Source organism: Pan troglodytes, chromosome 3 (assembly GCF_028858775.2).
Source record: "Pan troglodytes isolate AG18354 chromosome 3, NHGRI_mPanTro3-v2.0_pri, whole genome shotgun sequence".
Classification (NCBI taxonomy): Eukaryota; Metazoa; Chordata; class Mammalia; order Primates; family Hominidae; genus Pan; species Pan troglodytes.
In genome coordinates, this window is record NC_072401.2 from 107,178,148 (window position 1) to 107,197,938 (window position 19,791).

At 36.5% G+C, this 19,791-nt stretch overlaps 1 protein-coding gene across 13 annotated transcripts in view; it reads left to right on the forward strand.

The window, feature by feature from the left end:
• GSTCD (glutathione S-transferase C-terminal domain containing) overlaps positions 1-19,791 on the forward strand; it is a 130,986-nt gene that overhangs the window by 15,515 nt on the left and 95,680 nt on the right. For all 13 annotated transcript variants that reach the window (XR_010156132.1, XR_010156134.1, XR_001716576.2 and 10 more), the window contains 2 exon segments: positions 2,661-2,912; positions 5,495-5,588. Coding sequence is in view for 9 of the 13 variants with exons in the window: in XM_063808155.1 (XP_063664225.1) it covers positions 2,661-2,912; positions 5,495-5,588 (346 nt within the window). In the remaining 4 variants the exon portion in view is untranslated.

Consider the following 19,791-nt stretch of genomic DNA (forward strand, 5'->3'; position numbering starts at 1 on the left):
TCAACAAGGTATTTATTTGCAAGGCAGTGTTTTAAGTGCTTCAGTATTCAAAGAGAGTTACAGTCCTTGTTCTTATAATCAATTACTTGTGCTCATTTAATCTTAAAGTCCACTTAAAATACAGTGTAATATATATGTATGAATTTTTTATTTTCTGTCCTTTCTGTCTCATGCTCTGATATTATTGTGAAATATATTTGTAGAGATTTCCTGTGACTTGACCTTTTTATTTAAAGGTCATAATCTGTTCATAATCATAAGTCATAATGTGTTTGAGACATCATAATGGTTTCTACGGAAACATTTGTTGCCTCAAAGAAGCAAGAACACTCTAAATTTTCAAGAAAATAGAATTTGGTGGTAGTGCTAGGGAGAAAGCATCTGACCAAGAGAAAACAAAAATACATGAGTTTGTATCAGGAAGAACAATTTAAAATTTTTCTAATTTGAAAAAATAAAAGTCTTACTTTAAGTGCTGCTTTATAAAAAAAAAATTCTAAATAGTGCTAGTTATCTTTTTTAGTTTTAAATATTTACAATTTTCTCTTTTATCTTTTTACTATTTTCTTTAGTAAAATGTTCTCCTTACCTCATTGTGTAATTTTTAAAAATATGGTTCTGAAAGATGCTTCTTACATTATTGGTAAGGAATATCATTTAGATTCTGCCTAATAGTTCACACATACAGAGAAGATAGTTTCACAAACACCAAAAAATGGAACTTTAGATCACTATTAATAGTACAAGCTCTCCATTTTTACACTTCTGCAGTGAGCTACAAAATTTCTATGAGACCCCTCAAAATACATCAATGATTGCAGACTACAGATATTAAATTGTGATAATTTAAACGTGTTACATTATTTGTGTTGAGGAATTTAATACTTATTTTAATTCTTTCCCCATTAAACAGTTAAACTAATTTGCATAAGTATATATTAAGGATTTTAGGTTTTTGATATAATGTTGTCCAATTAACTCTCTATATGCAGTGTGTTAAGAACTTATCAAGCATATAGAGGGTCAGGAACAGAGGAATGTGTTCATGGCCATGAATTATAGATGAAAGGGTTTCCAGATTGGAATGCAGTTGATTACAGAGGAGTTCTTAGAGAGGGGTAAAAACATACTACCAATGAAAGATGTAGACAATTGAATATAAGATGTAAAGTTTTCCAAAATGATTTTCAGTTGTACTATTTATAGACATTTGCAAATGCCATTGTTATTTATATTGATTCTTTTTGGAATTATTATATTCTTCTTTTTCTATTGATGGTTGTTTTCCATTGTATAGATGTACCACAGTTTATCCATTCATCTACTGAAGGGCATCTTGGTTAATTCCAAGTTTTGGCAATTATGAATAAAGATGCTATTAACATCTATCTGTGTTCAGGTTTTTGTGTGGACATAAATTTTCAACTCATTTGAAGCACAATTACTGGATTGTATGGTAAGAGTATATTTACCTTTGTAAGGAACTACTAAACTGTCTTTCAAAGTGGCTGTACTATTTTTCATTCCCACCAGCAATGAATGAGAGTTCCTGTTGTTCCACATGCGCACCATCATTTGGAGTTGTCAGTGTTTTGGATTTTTGCCATTCTGATAGGTGGCATTTCCTTGGTTTAACTTGTAATTCTCTAATGATATATGATGATGAGCATTTTTTTTTATATACGTAGTTGCCATCTGTGTATCTTTTTTGGTTGTCTACTCAGATCTTTTGCTCATTTTAATTGTGTTGTTCATTTTCTCGTTGCTGAGTTGCTCCAATTTTTATGCTATGAAATGAATCATAAAAACATATAAGACACATCACTAAAGAAGATACACAAATGGCAAATAATCACATGAAAAGTTGCTCAACATCATTAATCATAGGGAAATGCAAATTAAAATTACAATGAGACACTGCTATATACCCACAAGGATGACTAAAATCAAACAGACTGATAATACCAAGGTTTGACAAGTTGTGAGGAGATACTGGAACCTCCATGGATTGCTAGTGGGAATTGTAAAATGGAAGGGCAACCATGGAGAAGATTTTAATTTCTTTAAAAGTTAAATATACAGTTACCATAAAACCTAGCAATTTGACTCTTGGATTTCCAAAGAAATGAAACACAGTTCCACATAAACACTGCTACATTATAATGTATAGCAACATTATTTATAATAACCAACAACTGGAAACATGCAAGTATCTATCAACCAGTGAATGAGTAAGCAAAATATAGTATATCCACACAATGACTACTAGTCATAATAAAAAGAAACAAACGATTGGTCAATGTAACTATATGGATTAACTTCAAAAGCATAATACTAAGTGATAGAAGAAAACCACATTTTATGATTCCATTTGTATGAAATTCTAGAAAAGGCAAAATTATAAACACAGAAAGCCAATCAGTGGTTGTCTGCAACTGACTGTGGTAGAAGAGATTGAGTGTAAATGGTTACAAGGGAAATTTCAGGGGTGATGTAAGTGTTCTAAAACTAGATGGTTGCATAACTGGATACATTTACTACAACTCATTGTTTGAACTATACACTTAAATGTGTGAATGTTGTGGTTTGTAAAGTTACCTCAACACAGCTATTATAAACAAACAAAATATAATAATGTGTTTTATTATTTTCCTACCTAGGTAATTATCAGCAGGAAATTTTCTGAGAAGCTGGTAGAATTTCCATTGCTAGCCTCTTGGTACCAGAGGATTCAGGAAGTGCCAGGAGTAAAAACAGCAGCTTCTAAGTGTGGGATCCAATTTCTCCATTTACCAAAATTGTTGACAACCTCAACTGAACAGCATCCAAACTTATGTGAAGTCCCAGGTGTAGAAGAGCAAAGCGATCCTTTATTTATAGGAGGACCAAGACCAACCATGGCCAAGTTAATGGTACTTAATTATTAACATTTTCTTTGAAAAATTCTATGTGATAATATTGCTGAGCATTCTACTCCAACTTGTAATCATTTGTTGACATTATTTTTGTTATAAATTTTATTTGTAGCTTTCTTCACTCTTTACCAGTTAATATTTCTGCTACTCTTTTCATTTATGTGAAGTACACTAAATTGAAAACTTTTAGTATTATGTATTTTTGGAACCAAGTAAGTCACAATATATACTTTTAAAATGCACTTTTCTCAAAACTTTTTTTTTTTTGTATATTCAGGATATTGACCAAGGTAGCATCATACCTGGTCAAGTATAATATTTTAACATAATCTTTTTCTGTTGTAAAGTTTTGGTCTCAGCCTTTTTTAGTTTGGATAATGATTGCAAGTTAAAGAAATATAAAGATGAGGCTGGGTGTAGTAGCTTACACCTGTGATCCCAGCACTTTGAGAGACTGAGGCAGGCAGATCACTTGAGGTCAGGAGTTCGAGACCAGTCTGGGCAACATGGCAAAACCCCATCTCTACTAAAATTACAAAAATTAGCTGGGTGTGGTGGCACGTGCCTGTGGTCCCAGCTATTCAGGAGGCTGAGGCACCAGAATAGCTTGAACTTCGGAGGGCGGAGGTTTCAGTGGGCCGAAATTGTACCGCTGTACTCCAGCCTGGGCAAAAAAGTGAGACTCTGTCTCGGGAAAAAAAAAAAAAAAAAAAGAAATATAAAGATTAATATCTCAATTTATGTTCCAAGGTTTTGTTTAAATTTGTAATTTTGGAATTCTTTGAATTTTATTTTTACTTTAATCTTTGATTTTAATGTTTTTGTTACATAAAAGCCTGGGCGACAGAGTGAAACCCTGTTTCAAAAAAAAAAAAAAAAAAAGAATGCATATGCTTTATTTTTTTTCTCCTTGGGGCATAGTTTGTTTTCAGTAGTACTAATTGTAAAGTTTTCAACAATGGGCTTTCCTTTCCCTAACATTTGAAATGATCTGCAAAAATATTTTGCTTTTAATAGGTGATGTGAGGATTTATTTGAATAGAGAATTCATGAAGTAAGTTATCCATCGAGTTACACTGGAAAAATATTCATTATATTTCCCTATTTGGGTTAGGAAGTATTTGAGTTCGGTAGCTAACAGAGTTTACTGATTTAGAAATGGACAGGAAGACTTTGGTAAGGATACCAATCCCTTAACTCTTCAGCTAAGCTCTGTGACCTATTGATTAAGTAATGAAACATGATTATATAGTTGATTTTAGAAGTTATTGAGGCATGTCTAGATTTTGATGTGTCTTGATTATATTACTACACTGCCAAGGGACCTCTGGTTCACCTCTTGAGTGAATATGCAACTACTTTTGGAAATGATGAAAATATCTTAAAATAGATAGTGGCAATGATTGAACAATTGTGAATATTATAAAAACCACTGAATTGGATACTTTAAAAGGATAAATTTTATGGTATTATTATATATATTTTATCTCAATATAGTTGTGTTTTTTAAAAAGACCCTAAAGTAAGAATGAGTTTAGTGAAATGAAAAATAGCAAGAAGGTCAGTGTGGCTAGACTGAAGAAGATAGAAGAGAGGTAGATGATGTCAGAGAGATGTGTTTGTCTTTCTGGAGGCAAATCAGTGCTCTGGGCTGGTAGATCAATAGCCATATCTCTAGCCCTAATGAAAGATTATTTGTACTATTTCCTTCGGGACACAAATTCAGCTAGTTTTTATAATGGGAAGTAATCTCATAAACTGATACAAAGCATTCGATGCTAGAGTCTCACAGATTTTTATTTGAATAGGTTATTCCTAAAGGTAAAAATAACAGAGCCATGGAGATATCTAGATATAGATATAGATATATAGATATAGATATAGATATAGACTGTGTACCTGGAATGTGATTGGAAGGGGTCTGTGAATCCATGTGTATGCCATGCCACTGTACGTAGATCAAATAAACAAATGTACAGCTTCTAAGATGGAGAAGGATCCTGAAAATGTTTTAATATATTGAAAAGTGGTCCTAATTCTTGAAAATATTGGGAACCATTTGGTTACACCAGAGGAATTTTTCTCTAGTGACATTAAAGGCACTTATAAAAGACTAGTATGAGTGGTATTTTGGGGTATGTGTTAAAGTGGTAGCTTTTAGGCTGTGGCGATTTTCATATATGTAAAGGGAGACTTTGATGGACATATGCAGAGTTCTTTTTTTATTATTTCTATGTGGATTGTTTTTGATAACATTTTCATCCTCAGCTGAACTTTCTCTTTGATATCCAATATATTTCTAGGTAGCTTATTACTTCTATGGATTTTCTAGTAATAATTTTAAAATAGCATTACTTTTTATTATCACAATATTAAAAAAAAGGAAAGTAATTGTGATGTCAAAATACTCAACACATGGTATTTTTATTTAATAAAAATATGTATTTTGGGGAATAGCTGATGATTATTACTATTTATCCTCCTCCTTACCAATATAGAAATATAATTTTTTAGCCTTCAATAATATAATAAGACTATATTAATTCCTTAATTTAGAAAGAGGCTATTTCCTTTTCTAGGAAGAGGGCATTGAAGTGATGTTTTCTCCCCACCCTTGCCCTACTTGGACTCTTGATTGGAATGTTCTCCCTGCAGCAGTCAGCCCAAAGGAAGGTGAGTTTTCTTTTTTCTTTAAGTTTTGTTCATACTTTGGATACTGTCTTCAGATATGTCTTCTAATTCTCTAAATCTCCCTTTGGCTTTATCTAACATTCTGATTACACTATCAGTTGAGTTTTCATTTTATTTTTCTTATGAAAATTATATATACACACACCACTTAGATTTAATATTTCTCACATTTTTCTACATTTGTTTTATTTGTTACTGTTTTTTCTTTGCTGACGTATTTTGATTTTTGTTTTGTTTTAATTATACTTTAAGTTCTAAGGTACATGAGCACAACGTGCAGGTTTGTTACATATGTATACATGTGGCATGTTGGTGTGCTGCACCCATTAACTCATCATTTACATTAGGTATATCTCCTAATGCTATCCCTCCCCACTCCCCCTACCCCACAACAGGCCCCGGTGTGTGATGTTCCCCTTAATGTGTCCAAGTGTTCTCATTGTTCACTTCTCACCTATGAGTGAGAACATGCGGTGTTTGCTTTTTCTCCTTGCGATACTTTACTGAGGATGATGGTTTCCAGCTTCATCCATGTCCCCACAAAGGACATGAACTTATCATTTTTTATGGCTGCATAGTATTCTATGGTGTATATGTGCCACATATTCTTAATCCAGTCTATCATTGATGGACATTTGGGTTGGTTCCAAGTCTTTGCTATTGTGAATAGTGCCGCAATGAACATACATGTGCTTGTGTCTTTATAGCAGCATGATTTATAATCCTTTGGGTATATACCCAGTAATGGGATGGCTGGGTCAAATGGTATTTCTAGTTCTAGCTCCTTGAGGAATCACCACACTGTCTTCCACAATGGTTAAACTAGTTTACAGTCCCACCAACAGTGTAAAAGTGTTCCTATTTCTCCACATTGTATCCAGCACCTGTTGTTTCTTGACTTTTTAATGATCGCCATTCTAACTGGTGTGAGATGGCATCTCATTGTGGTTTTGATTTGCATTTCTCTGATGGCCAGTGATGATGAGCATTTTTTCATGTGTCATTGGCTGCATAAATGTCTTCTTTTGAGAAGTGTCTGTTCATATCCTTCGCCCACTTTTTGATGGGCTTGTTTGTTTTTTTCTTGTAAATTTGTTTGAGTTCATTGTAGATTCTGGATATTAGCCCTTTGTCAGGTGAGTAGATTGCAAAAGTTTTCTCCCATTCTGTAGGTTGCCTGTTCACTCTGATGGTAGTTTCTTTTGCTGTGCAGAAGATCTTTAGTTTAATTAGATCCCTTTTGTCAATTTTGGCTTTTGTTGCCATTGCTTTTGGTGTTTTAGACATGAAGTCCTTGCCCATGCCTATGTCCTGAATGGTATTGCCTAGGTTTTCTTCTAGGGTTTTTATGGTTTTAGGTCTAAGATTTAAGTCTTTAATCCATCTTGAATAATTTTTGTATAAGGTGTAAGGAAGGGATCCAGTTTCAGCTTTCTACATATGGCTTGCCAGTTTTCCCAGCATCATTTATTAAATAGGGAATTTCTTGTTTTTGTCAGGTTTGTCAAAGATCAGATGGTTGTAGATGTGCGGTATTATTTCTGAGGGCTCTGTTCTGTTCCATTGGTCTATATCTCTGTTTTGGTACCAGTACCATGCTGTTTTGCTTACTGTAGCCTTGTAGTATAGTTTGAAATCAGGTAGTGTGATGTCTCCAGCTTTGTTCTTTTGGCTTAGGATTGACTTGGCAATGCAGGCTCTTTTTTGGTTCCATATGAACTTTAAAGTAGTTTTTTCCAATTTTCTGAAGAAAGTCATTGGTAGCTTGATGAGGATGACATTGAATCTATAAATTACCTTGGGCAGTATGGCCATTTTCACAATATTCATTCTTCCTATCCATGAGCATGGAATGTTCTTCCATTTGTTTGTGTCCTCTTTTATTTCATTGAGCAGGAGTTTGTAGTTCTCCTTGAAGAGGTCCTTCACATTCCTTGTAAGTTGGATTCCTAGGTATTTTATTCTCTTTGAAACAATTGTGAATGGGAGTTCACTCATGATTTGGCTCTCTGTTTGTCTGTTATTGGTGTATAAGAATGCTTGTGATTTTTGCACATTGATTTTGTATCCTGTGACTTTGCTGAAGTTGCTTATCAGCTTAAAGAGATTTTGGGCAGAGACGATGGGGTTTTCTAAATATACAATCACGTCATCTGCAAACAGGGACAATTTCTTTCTCCTGCCTGATTGCCCTGGCCAGAACTTCCAACACTATGTTGAATAGGAGTGATGAGAGAGGGCATCCCTGTCTTGTGCCAGTTTTCAAAGGGAATGCTTCCAGTTTTTGCCCATTCAGTATGATATTGGCTGTGGGTTTGTCATAAATAGCTCTTATTATTTTGAGAAACATCCCATCAATACCTAATTTATTGAGAGTTTTTAGCATGAAGGGCTGTTAAATTTTGCCAAAGGCCTTTTCTGCATCTATTGAGATAATCATGTGGTTTTTGTCTTTGGTTCTGTTTATATGCTGGATTACGTTTATTGATTTGCATATGTTGAACCAGCCTTGCATCCCAGGGATTAAGCCTACTTGATCATGGCGGATAAGCTTTTTGATGTGCTGCTGGATTCGGTTTGCCAGTATTTTATTGAGGATTTTTGCATCAATGTTCATCAGGGATATTGGTCTAAAATTCTTTTTTTGTCGTGTCTCTGCCAGGCTTTGGTATCAGGATGATGCTGGCCTCATAAAATGAGTTAGGGAGGATTCCCTCTTTTGCTATTGATTGGAATAGTTTCAGAAGGAATGGTACCAGCTCCTCCTTGTACCTCTGGTAGAATTCGGCTGTGAATCCATCTGGTCCTGGACTTTTTTTGGTTGGTAGGCTATTAATTATTGCCTCAATTTCAGAGCCTGTTATTGGTCTATTCAGGGATTCAACATCTTCCTGGTTTAATCTTGGGAGGGTGTATGTGTCCAGTAATTTGTCCATTTCTTCTAGATTTTCTAGTTTATTTGCGTAGAGGTGTTTATAGTATTCTCTGATGGTAATTTGTATTTCTTGGGATCGGTGGTGATATCCCCTTTATCATTTTTTATTGCATCTAGTTGATTCTTCTCTCTTTTCTTCTTTATTAATCTTGCCAGCAGTCTATCAATTTTGTTGATCTTTTCAAAAAACCAGCTTCTGGATTCATTGATTTTTTGAAGGGTTTTTTGTGTCTCTATCTCCTACAGTTCTGCTCTGATCTCAGTTATTTCTTGCCTTCTGCTAGCTTTTGAATGTGTTTGCTCTTGCTTCTCTAGTTCTTTTAATTGTGATGTTAGGATGTCAATTTTAGATCTTTCCTGCTTTCTCTTGTGGGCATTTAGTGCTATAAATTTCCCTCTACACACTGCTTTAAATGTGTCCCAGAGATTCTGTTATGTTGTGTCTTTGTTCTCATTGGTTTCAAAGAACATCTTTATTTCTGCCTTCATTTTGTTATGTACCCAGTAGTCATTCAGGAGCAGGTTGTTCAGTTTCCATGTAGTTGAGCGGTTTTGAATGAGTTTCTTAATGCTGAATTCTAATTTGATTGCACTGTAGTCTGAGACAGTTTGTTATAATTTCTGTTCTTTTACATTTGCTGAGGAGTGCTTTACTTCCAACTATGTGGTCAATTTTGGAATAAGTGCAGGGTGGTGCTGAGAAAAATATATATTCTGTTGATTTGGGATGGAGAGTTCTGTAGATGTGTATTTGGTTCGCTTGGTGCAGAGCTGAGTTCAATTCCTCGCTATCCTTGTTAACTTTCTCTTTCGTTGATCTGTCTAATGTTGACAGTGGGGTGTTAAAATCTCCCATTATTATTGTGTGGGAGTCTAAGTCTCTTTGTAGGTCTGTAAGGACTTGCTTTATGAATCTCGGTGTTCCTGTATTGGGTGCATATATATTTAGGATAGTTAGCTCTTCTTGTTGAATTGATCCATTTACCATTATGTAGTGGCCTTCTTTGTCTCTTTTGATCTTTGTTGGTTTAAAGTCTGTTTTAACAGAGACTAGGATTGCAAACCCTGCCTTTTATTGTTTTCTGTTTGCTTGGTAGATCTTCCTCCATCCCTTTATTTTGAGCCTATGTGTGTCTCTGCACGTCAGATGGCTCTCCTGAATAGAGCACACTGATGGGTGTTGACTCTTTATCCAATTTGCCAGTATGTGTCTTTTAATTGGAGCATTTAGCCCATTTACATTAAGGTTAATATTGTTATGTGTGAATTTGATCCTGTCATTATGATGTTAGCTGGTTATTTTGCTCGTTAGTTGATGCAGTTTCTTCCTAGCCTGGACGGTGTTTACAATTTGGCATGTTTTTGCAGTGGCTGGTAGCGGTTTTTCCTTTCCATGTTTAGTGCTTCCTTCAGGAGCTCTTTTAGGGCAGGCCTGGTGGTGACAAAATCTCTTAGCATTTGCTTGTCTGTAACGGATTTTATTTCTCCTTCACTTATGAAGCTTAGTTTGGCTGGATATGAAATTCTGGGTTGAAAATTCTTTTCTTTAAGAAAGTTGAATATTGGCCCCCACTCTCTTCTGGCTTGTAGAATTTCTGCCGAGAGATCAGCTATTAGTCTGATGGGCTTCCTTTTGTGGGTACCCCGACCTTTCTCTCTGGCTGCCCTTAACATTTTTTCCTTCATTTCAACTTTGGTGAATCTGACAGTTATGTGTCTTGGAGTTGCTCTTCTCGAGGAACATCTTTGTGGCATTCTCTGTATTTCCTGAATTTGAATGTTGGCCTGCCTTGCTAGATTGGGGAAGTTCTCCTGGATAATATCCTGCAGCGTGTTTTCCAACTTGGTTCCATTCTCCCCGTCACTTTCAGGTAAACCAATCAGCCATGGATTTGGTCTTTTCACATAGTCCCATATTTCTTGGAGGCTTTGTTCATTTCTTTTTACTCTTTTTTCTCTAAACTTCTCTTCTTGCTTCATTTCATTCATTTGATCTTCAGTCACTGATTCCCTTTCTTCCATTTTATCAAATCGGCTACTGAAGCTTGTGCATTCATCATGTAGTTCTCTTGCCATGGTTTTCAGCTCCATCAGGTCATTTAAGGACTTCTCTACCCTGGTTATTCTAGTTAGCCATTTGTCTAATCTTTTTGCAACGTTTTTAGCTTCTTTGCAATGGGTTCCTCCTTTAGCTCGGAGAAGTTTGATTGTCTGAAGCCTTCTTCTCTCAACTCGTCAAAGTCATTCTCTGTCCATCTTTGTTCTGTTGCTGGGTGGGAGCTGCATTCCTTTGGAGGGGGAGAGGCGCTCTGATTTTTAGAATTTTCAGCTTTTCTGCTCTGTTTTTTCCCCATCTTTGTGGTTTTATCTCCCTTTGGTCTTTGATGATGGTGACGTACAGATGGGGTTTTGGTGTGGATGTCCTTTCTGTTTGTTAGTTTTCCTTCTAACAGTCAGGACCCTCAGCTGCAGGTCTGTTGGAGTTTGCTGGAGGTCCACTCCAGACCCTGTTTGCCTGGGTATCAGCAGTGTAGGCTGCAGAACAGCGAATATTGTTGAACAGCAAATGTTGCTGCCTGATCATTCCTCTGGAAGCTTCGTCTCAGAGGGGTACCCGGCTGTGTTAGGTGTCATTCTGCCCCTACTGGGGAGTGCCTCCCAGTTAGGCTACTCAGGGGGTCAGGGACCCACTTGAGGAGGCAATCTGTCAGTTCTCAGATCTCAAACTCTGTGCTGGGAGAACCACTACTCTCTTCAAAGCTGTACAGGGACATTTAAGTCTGCAGAGGTTTCTGCAGAGGGTTCCTCTGTGCCCTGCCCCCAGATTTGGAGTCTACAGAGGCAGGCAGGCCTCCTTGAGCTGCAGTGGGCTCCACCCAGTTCAAGCTTCCAGGCCGCTTTGTTTACCTACTCAAGCCTCAGCAATGGCGGGCACCCCTTCCCCAGCCTCGCTGCTGCCTTGCAGTTCAATCTCAGACTGCTGTGCTAGCAATGAGCAAGGCTCCGTTGGCGTGGGACCATCTGAGCCAGGCACGGGATATAATCTCCTGGTGTGCCGTTTGCTAAGACCATTGGAAAAGCACTGTATTAGGGTGGGAGTGACCCAATTTTCTGGGTGCTGTGTGTCACCGCTTCCCTTGGCTAGGAAAGGGAATTCCCTGACCCCTTGCACTTCCTGGGTGAGGCGATGCCTCACCCTGCTTTGGCTCACACTCGGTGGGCAGCACCCACTGTCCTGCCCCCACTGTCTGACAAGCCCCAGTGAGATGAACCCCGTACGTCAGTTGGAAATGCAGAAATCACTCCGTGTGATTTCTTCTGCGTCACTCATGCTGGGAGCTGTAGACTGAAGCTGTTCCTATTCGGCCATCATGGAACTGCCCCTGACATATTTTGAAAAAAAAAATTCCAGGTAACATGTCATACTTTAGGACTCATATTTTAAAAATATTGATATCTTAAATAATCACAATGCCATTATCATACCTAATAAAAATTAACAAACTTTGATGATCTTCTAATGCCCAATTTATAATCCATTTTCTCCAATTGTTTAAAATGTTGTTTGAGAAATATTGTTTTATTGTTTGGTTTTAAGCTAAATGATTATATTTTTCTTTGCTGGAAATAATTATTGGTTTGTTTTTGTTTCTTTATAATTTTTTAAACATAGTTATTTTATATTTTATATTTTGTGTTTCTAATAGCTAATAGTTATTTTATATTTTGTACTTGTTATTTCTAATACTTAATGTTCATAGAGGTATAATGCTGCTGTTTGTTTTGTCTGTTGACTTTATTTCTGGTACCTTATTTTCCTGTGAGTTTTGTAATTTTAGACTGAATTCATTTGGGGTTACCTCAAACTGTGGTAATCTTGTGGGGCTTGGATTAAGGGTAAATTCCTACAGAAAGGGATTATATTTGCTTATACCTACTAGGACTTAAGACCACTTAGCATTGGTTTTTCAGCTTCAGATTTCTTTAAAAAATGTTTAAATTTAATTATATTTGTTATTTTTTCATTGACACATAGTAATTGTGCATATTTTTGGGGAACAGTGTGATATTTTGATACATGTATGCAATGCGTAATGATCAAGTTAGTGTAATTAGCATATTCATCATCTCAAACATTTATCATTCCTTTGTGTTAGGAACAGTCAAAATCTGCTCTTCCAGCTGTTTGAACTGTTATTAATTATAATCACCAAACAGTGCTGTAGAATCCAGGAACATATTTTTCTTATCTAGCTGTAATTTTATATCCATTAACCAACTTCTGGCTATACACCCTTTCCAGTCCCTAGTAACCACTATTCTACTCTCTAATTCTATGAGACCAACTTTTTTTACCTTCCATTTGGAAGTGAGAACATGTGATATTTGTCTTTCTGTGCCTGGTTTATTTTATTTAACATAATTTCCTCCAAGCTCATCCATGTTGCTGTGAATGACAAGATTTATTTCATTTTTATGGCTGGATAGTTGGATAGTACTCCATCATATATATGTACCACATTTTCTTTATCTCTTCTTCTGTTGATGGACACTTAGGTTGATTCCATATCTTGCCTATTGTGAATAGTGCTGCAATAAACATGTAAGGGCAGATATCTCCTCACTATACTGATTTCTTTTCTTTTGGATATATATCCAGCAAGGGAATTGCTAGATCCTATAGTAGTTCCAATTTCATTTTTGAGAAAACTCCGTACTGTGTTTCATAATGGCTGTACTAGTTTACATTCCTACCAACAGTATATAAGTTTCCCTTTCTTTGCATCCTCACCATGTTATTTTTTGACTTTTTAATAATAGACATTCTAACTGGGATGAGAAGATACTGTGCATTTGATTTGCATTTTCCTGATGACTACTTATTTATTTTTGCTGTTTAGTTGTTTGAATTCCCTGTGTATTCAGGATATTAATCTTTTGTTGGATGAATAGTTTGCAAATATTTTTTATCTTTCTGCTGGTTGTGTCTTCACTTTGTTGATTGTTTCCTTTGCTGTATAGGTTTTTAGTTCAATATAATTCTATTTGTCTATTTTTGCTTTTGTTGTCTATGCTTTTACGGTCTTATTCATAAAAACTTGCCCAGTCCAATGTCTAGAAGCATTCTCCTTTTATTTTCTTCTAGTAGTTTTATAGTTTTGGGTCTTACATTTAGGTCTTTAGTCCATTTTGAGTGGATTTTTGTGTATGATGAAAGATAAGGTCTACATATGGATATCCAGTTTTTCTAGTACCATTTATTGAAGAGACTGTCCTTTCCCCAGTGAATGTCCTTGACACTTCTGTAAAAACATGAGTTGGCTATAAATGAGTGGAGATACGCTTTGGATATTTGTCCTCTGTAAATCTCAAGTTGAAATTTGAACCCAAATGTTGAAAGTGGGATCTCAAGGCAGGTGTTTGGTTCATGGAGGCAGATTCCTTATGATTGGCTTTGTGACATCCTCATGGTAATGTGTGAGTTCTCACTCTTAGTTCCCATGAGAACCAGTTGTTGAAAAAAGCCTGGTACCTCCTCTACTCTCTCTCTCTTGCTCCCCCTTGCTATGTGATGCCTGCTCCCCTTTGCCTTCTGCCATGAGTGGAAGCTTCCTAAGACCCTTACCAGAAGCAGATGCTGACCTTATGCTTCTTATACAGCCTGCAGTATTGTGAACCAAATAAACCTCTTTTCTTCATAAATTACCCAGCCCCAGATATTCCTTTATAGCAGTATACAAATGGACAAAGACAAGTGGATTCATTTCTGGGTTCTCTATTCTGTTCCTTGGTCTATGTGTCTGTTTTTAGTACCAGTTTCACACTATTTTGGTTATTATAACTTTGCAGTATATTTGAAAATTAGGTTGTATGAGGCCTTCAGCTTTGTTCCTTTTGCTCAGGATTGCTTTGGCTATTCAGACTCTTCTGTGGTTATACATGAATTTTAGGATTTTTTTTCTATTTTTGTGAGGATTGTCATTAGTATTTTTATAGAGATTACACTGAATCTATAGATCACTTTTGGTACTATGATTGTTTTTAACATATTCTTCTAATGCATGAACATGGATATCTTTATTTTTTTGTGTGTCCTCTTCAATTTCTTTTATCGGTGTTTTATAGTTTTTCTCTAAAAGTCTTTCACTTCTTTAGTTAAATTCATTTTTTTTTCTTGTTTGTCTTGTTTGTTGTTCCTGTATACAGATGCTACAGAATTTTGCATGTTGATTTTGTATCCTGCAGTTTGGCTGAAATTGTTTATCAGTTCTAAGAGTTTCTTGATAGAGCTCTTTGGTAGGTTTTTCTATATATAAGATTGTGTCATCTGCAAATAGGGACAATTTGACTTCTTCCTTGCCAATTTGGATGCCCTTTATTTCTCTTGCCTAATTGCTCTGGCTAGGACTTAGTAGGATTCAGTAAGGTGAATAAGAGTGGTGAGAATGGGCATTCTTGTCTTGTTCCAATTCTTAGAGGAAAAGCTTTCAGTTTTCCCCATTCAGTATGATGTTAGCTATGGGTTTGATATATGACCTTTATTATGTTGAGGTATGTTCCTTTTATACCCAGTTTGTTGGGAATTTTTATCACAAAGGATGTTGAATTTTATCAACTGCATTTTGTGTATCTATTGAGATAATCACATAAGTTTTGTCCCTCATTCTGTTGATATAATGTATCTGATTTATTGATTTGCATATGTTGAATTATCCTTGTATTCCTGGGATAAATTCCACTTGATCATGGTAATGAGTGTTGTAATGTGCTGTTGGATTTTCTGTTTGCTAGTATTTTGTTGAGGATTTTTGCATCACTCTTTATCAGGGATATTGGCCTATAGTTTTCTTTTTCTGTTGTATAAGTTTTTTTGTTGTTTTTGTATTCTTGTCTAGTTTTTGTATCATGGTAGTGCTAGCCTCATAGATGAGTTTTGAAGAATTCCCTCCTCTTCAATTTTCTGGAAGAGTTTGAGAAGAACTGGTATTAGATCTTCTTTGAATGTTTGGTATAATTCAGCTGTGAAGCCATCAGGTCCTAAGCTTTTCTTTGATGGGAGACTTTTTATTACTAATTCCATCTTATTACTCATAATTGGTCTATTTCTAGGAGGTAGGACACTGCTTCAGCATAGGCACTGGGAAGACATGACTGCAGTTGGTGGCCAATGTACTGTTTTTCAAAGAGACTGTGTACCTTTTCAGCTCAGACACAGAGGGGTATGACTGCTTTTGTTGGTCAAAGCCCCATTTACCTGGGATGTCTTGTGTTGCTTCAGTTCTGGTCCAGAGAGGCATGGTGTAGCAAAGACTGGGAGAGGTTTTTATAACAGCTTTTTCAGGGCATCATTTTCCTTAGAGGCAGTGTGCAGCTTTGGCTCAGTCCCCTAGGAGTGGGTGCAGCCATGACTGAGGGATGGAACAGTTCTGCCAGAACACCATTTCTCCAGGAATGAGTGCGTAGCTTCAGCGGTAGCTGTGAGTGGGGGCTAGGAGGAGTGCATGAAGCAGCCCCACTACTGCTTGAGCCCACAGGAAATGGTACAAGAGGTGGTCACAGCTAGGCTTGGGGATGTCAGGGCATTGGACAGGGGTGGTTTGGCAGCAGCTTAGCCTCAGAAATGAAGGGATATTGTGGGTACTCACCTCCAAGCAACACTCCAACATTAGTTCCAGTTTGCAGATGGCATTGTGCAGTAGCCACGTAGGCCCCAGGGTGCAAGACATAGTGTCAGCTCCTTCTCTGTGGGATGACAGCTATGCGGACTACAGGCAGCTCCCTCAGCTGGGCTTAAGTACACCGATCAACACTTTGAACAACTATAGTCCTCACTCCAGTAGGACTCACTACTGGAGTGAGGACTATAGTTTTGCTTGCCTTTTGCTAGCCTTTCCCCATGGGGAGAGTTCCTCCTAATTCCCATCTGATCCCTGCTGGGGAATGGGCGGGTGGAGACCAGGTGTTTCCTTCAGTTCTCTGTACAGCTATACTGAGTTCCTGTGTTCACCTGAGTTTCTGTTACTTCTTTGATGTACTCCAGCGCTCTCCTTTAGTCATTTTCATTATGATGTAGTTATTTATTAGTTGTTTAGGCTGTTTTTGTGGTGGGGGCGTGGGAGGCTTGGGCATATGGAGTGCTAGGGGCTTCTTAAGCACAGATTCTTTAAACGTTTTTTCATCTAAAACTGAGACTTAAACAGGCAAGTTACCTTTTATCATCTTCCTTTGTTGTTGGGTAGAACTTTTTTCATGCGTCTTTTCAGAGGGAATATAGCTTTTGAAGGTTTCTGCTTTCAGGTAGTGATTTTTGTTCCAACTCTCCAACATGCTGGGATGAAGGACTGGCCTCTTTTTGTCCTACTGTTAAAGTCTGGGTCCCTATTATTAGCAAATACCCTCAGGGCAGCCATAGTGTCAGTTCAAGACTATTACACAAATTTTCAGCAATCCCCCCAACTTTTTACCCCCTCACATTCTTAAGGCCCTATAAATTTTCCTTATTCTGAGAAACCCACCTAGACATGTAAAGGATGCTTGTTTAATTTTAAATACCATTTTAGGTGTTTTTTAGATAGAGAATTCTTTATAATAGCTCAATTTCTTCAATGATTCACTTACTCTTAAGTTTTATATTTAGCCATATATAATTCTTAATTTTTAATCCTCTTTGAAGTAGTTGCCTTCCCTTTTCATGTTCTTTTTTTCTGTGATGCTACCTAATATTGCCTGTATCTCACGGGTCATTTCTATTCTGTTAATCAAGGAAATAATTTAGAATTCTCTCGGTATGGAAGAAGATCATGTTGGAGAATTAAGATTTCTGCCCCAAAGATATTTTATAAAAATAAAATTGAATTTTTGGTATTCTATTAATTGTATACAAAGATAGTAAAGAATTTGTTAGTGTTTTAATTTTACATATTTTCTGACATTTCAAAAATTTAAATGTTTTTATGGTACTTACAATTGAATTTTGGCTGTATACACTTAAGTTGTAATATAGATTTTGAAGACGCTAAACTTAGAATTTACTAAATTTAAAAATCCAGTTTTCATTAATATTTATGTTTATCAAGAAATGAAAACAGAGTTTTCTAAATGCCACATGTTTTGCTTTATCCATAATTCATCGACTTGGAGACAAAATAATATTTTCACTTATTAGTATGAGCAATCAATTACATCAGCTACCAACTGAAGGAGATCTCACATTAAACATTCATGGCTGGTCGTTTTTCTGGTTAGAAGTTCATATCTAACAGAGTTCATGGAATATATTACTCATTACATCCCTATAATTGGATCATCTTGTTTTCATAATATTATGACAAAGAAGCAACTCTTAACAGCAGGGCTACAGGGTATACTCACATTACATTCACTGTTTCTTAAAAGGTTTATAGTCTGTTAAAGTAAGGCAGAATTGTGGCATTTTAAGTTTGTTGTTTTCAGTTCTGGTAATTTAAAACATTGCATGATAATAAGATCTTTGTGAAATAAAATTATGTAGGGGTATGGAGGATCACTGTGAAAACATTCTCAAGATTCATGTTTCTGTACTGTCAGGAGAAATCTCTAATACAACCTGTATTAAGATTTTATTGGTACTTGGTTCATTTGGATATCTCAATGACTGACTCTTTATACTGAATTCATTTAATTACATCAAGATTTTGGTGCATATTATAATAACCGTTCTTTTTACTAATAAAGGCTGTATTAATCCTCATGATATAAGCTATTTTTTAGGCCTATCCAATCTGCCATCCTCTGCTCTTACCCATTTCTCTCCCCACATCTTATCTACCATTCCTTGAACTTTTTACTGTTTCTTTTATACAACCTATATTTACTATTTACATGTCTTTCCTTTTTTCTTCCAGCCTTGAATATTCTTCTTCCCACTCCCCTTGCTGGTTGAAATTATACTTGTCTTTTAAGGATCAGTTCAAACGCTGCTTCCTTCATTAAGTCTTCTCTATGGAGTCAACCTGCCTGAAATTTAGTTAGCTACCTAGCTAGATAACCCATGGCCAGATACTCAACTTCTCTGTGCCTTGGTTGCATCATCTGCGGAATGGAGATCATAGTGTATACCTTATGGAATTGTTGGTACAGTCGGTGCATTAATATGGAAAGCAATTAGCACAGTGCCTAGGAAACTGCAAATGTTAAATATTTGCTCATATGGAAGTCAGAATTAATTACTGCCTCTTGATATCCTATTAGTACTTTCTCTTTTTTTGTTGTTGTTTTTACTTTTTTTTTTTTTTTTCCATTTCTTAGAGACATGGTCTCACTCTGTCACCCAGGCTGAAGTGCAGTGGCTCAATCATAGCTCATTGCAGCCTCTAACTATTGAGTGCAAGCAATCCTCCCACCTTATCTTCCCAATTAGCTAGGACTACAGGTGCATGCCATCATACCTGGCTAATTTTTTAGTTTTGTGTAGAGACGGAGGTCACACTGTGTTGCCTAGGCTGGACCTTTTGTAATTTCTCTCTCTTTTTTTTTTTCTTTTTTGAGACAGAGTCTTGCTCTGTTGCCCAGGCTAGAGTGCAGTGCCGCGATCTCAGTTCACTGCAAGCGCCGCCTCCCGGTTTGATGCCATTCTACTGCCTCAGCCTCCCGAGTAGCTGGGACTACAGGCGCCCACCACCACGCCTGGCTAATTTTTTTGTATTTTTAGTAGAGACAGGGTTTCACCATGTTAGCCAGGATGGTCTCCATCTCCTGACCTCATGATCTGCCCCCCTTGGCCTCCCAAAGTACTGGGATTACAGGCGTGACCCACCGCGCCCAGCCTGTAATTTCTTATACTTCGTATTTTGTACTTGTATTATGCTTCTGATACGCTATAATTATTTATGTACATGTTTTTTTTCTTCAATAGACTGTGAACTCTTCGAAGGTAGGACTCCTAGAGCTAGATACTCAATTATTTTTTATTAAATTGAATGACTTGAAACTACAGATCCTTTATTTAAACTTCCCAAATTTCTGCTTTATCTAGGCAACTCTTTAAATTCTTTTATCTCATGTAGATTTCAAAGGCTGAAATAATTGAGATTTTTTAGTTTGAAGAAAAGAGAACTGAGGATTTAATGTACATTATTATTATATTTTTAATGGACTGTTTGGGAGTAAGTTGCAGACATTGTTCACTTTCACTCCTAAAAACAGGACATTCTTTTTTTTGTTTTGTTTTTTTTTATGGAGTCTGGCTCTGTCGTCCAGGCTGGAGTGCGG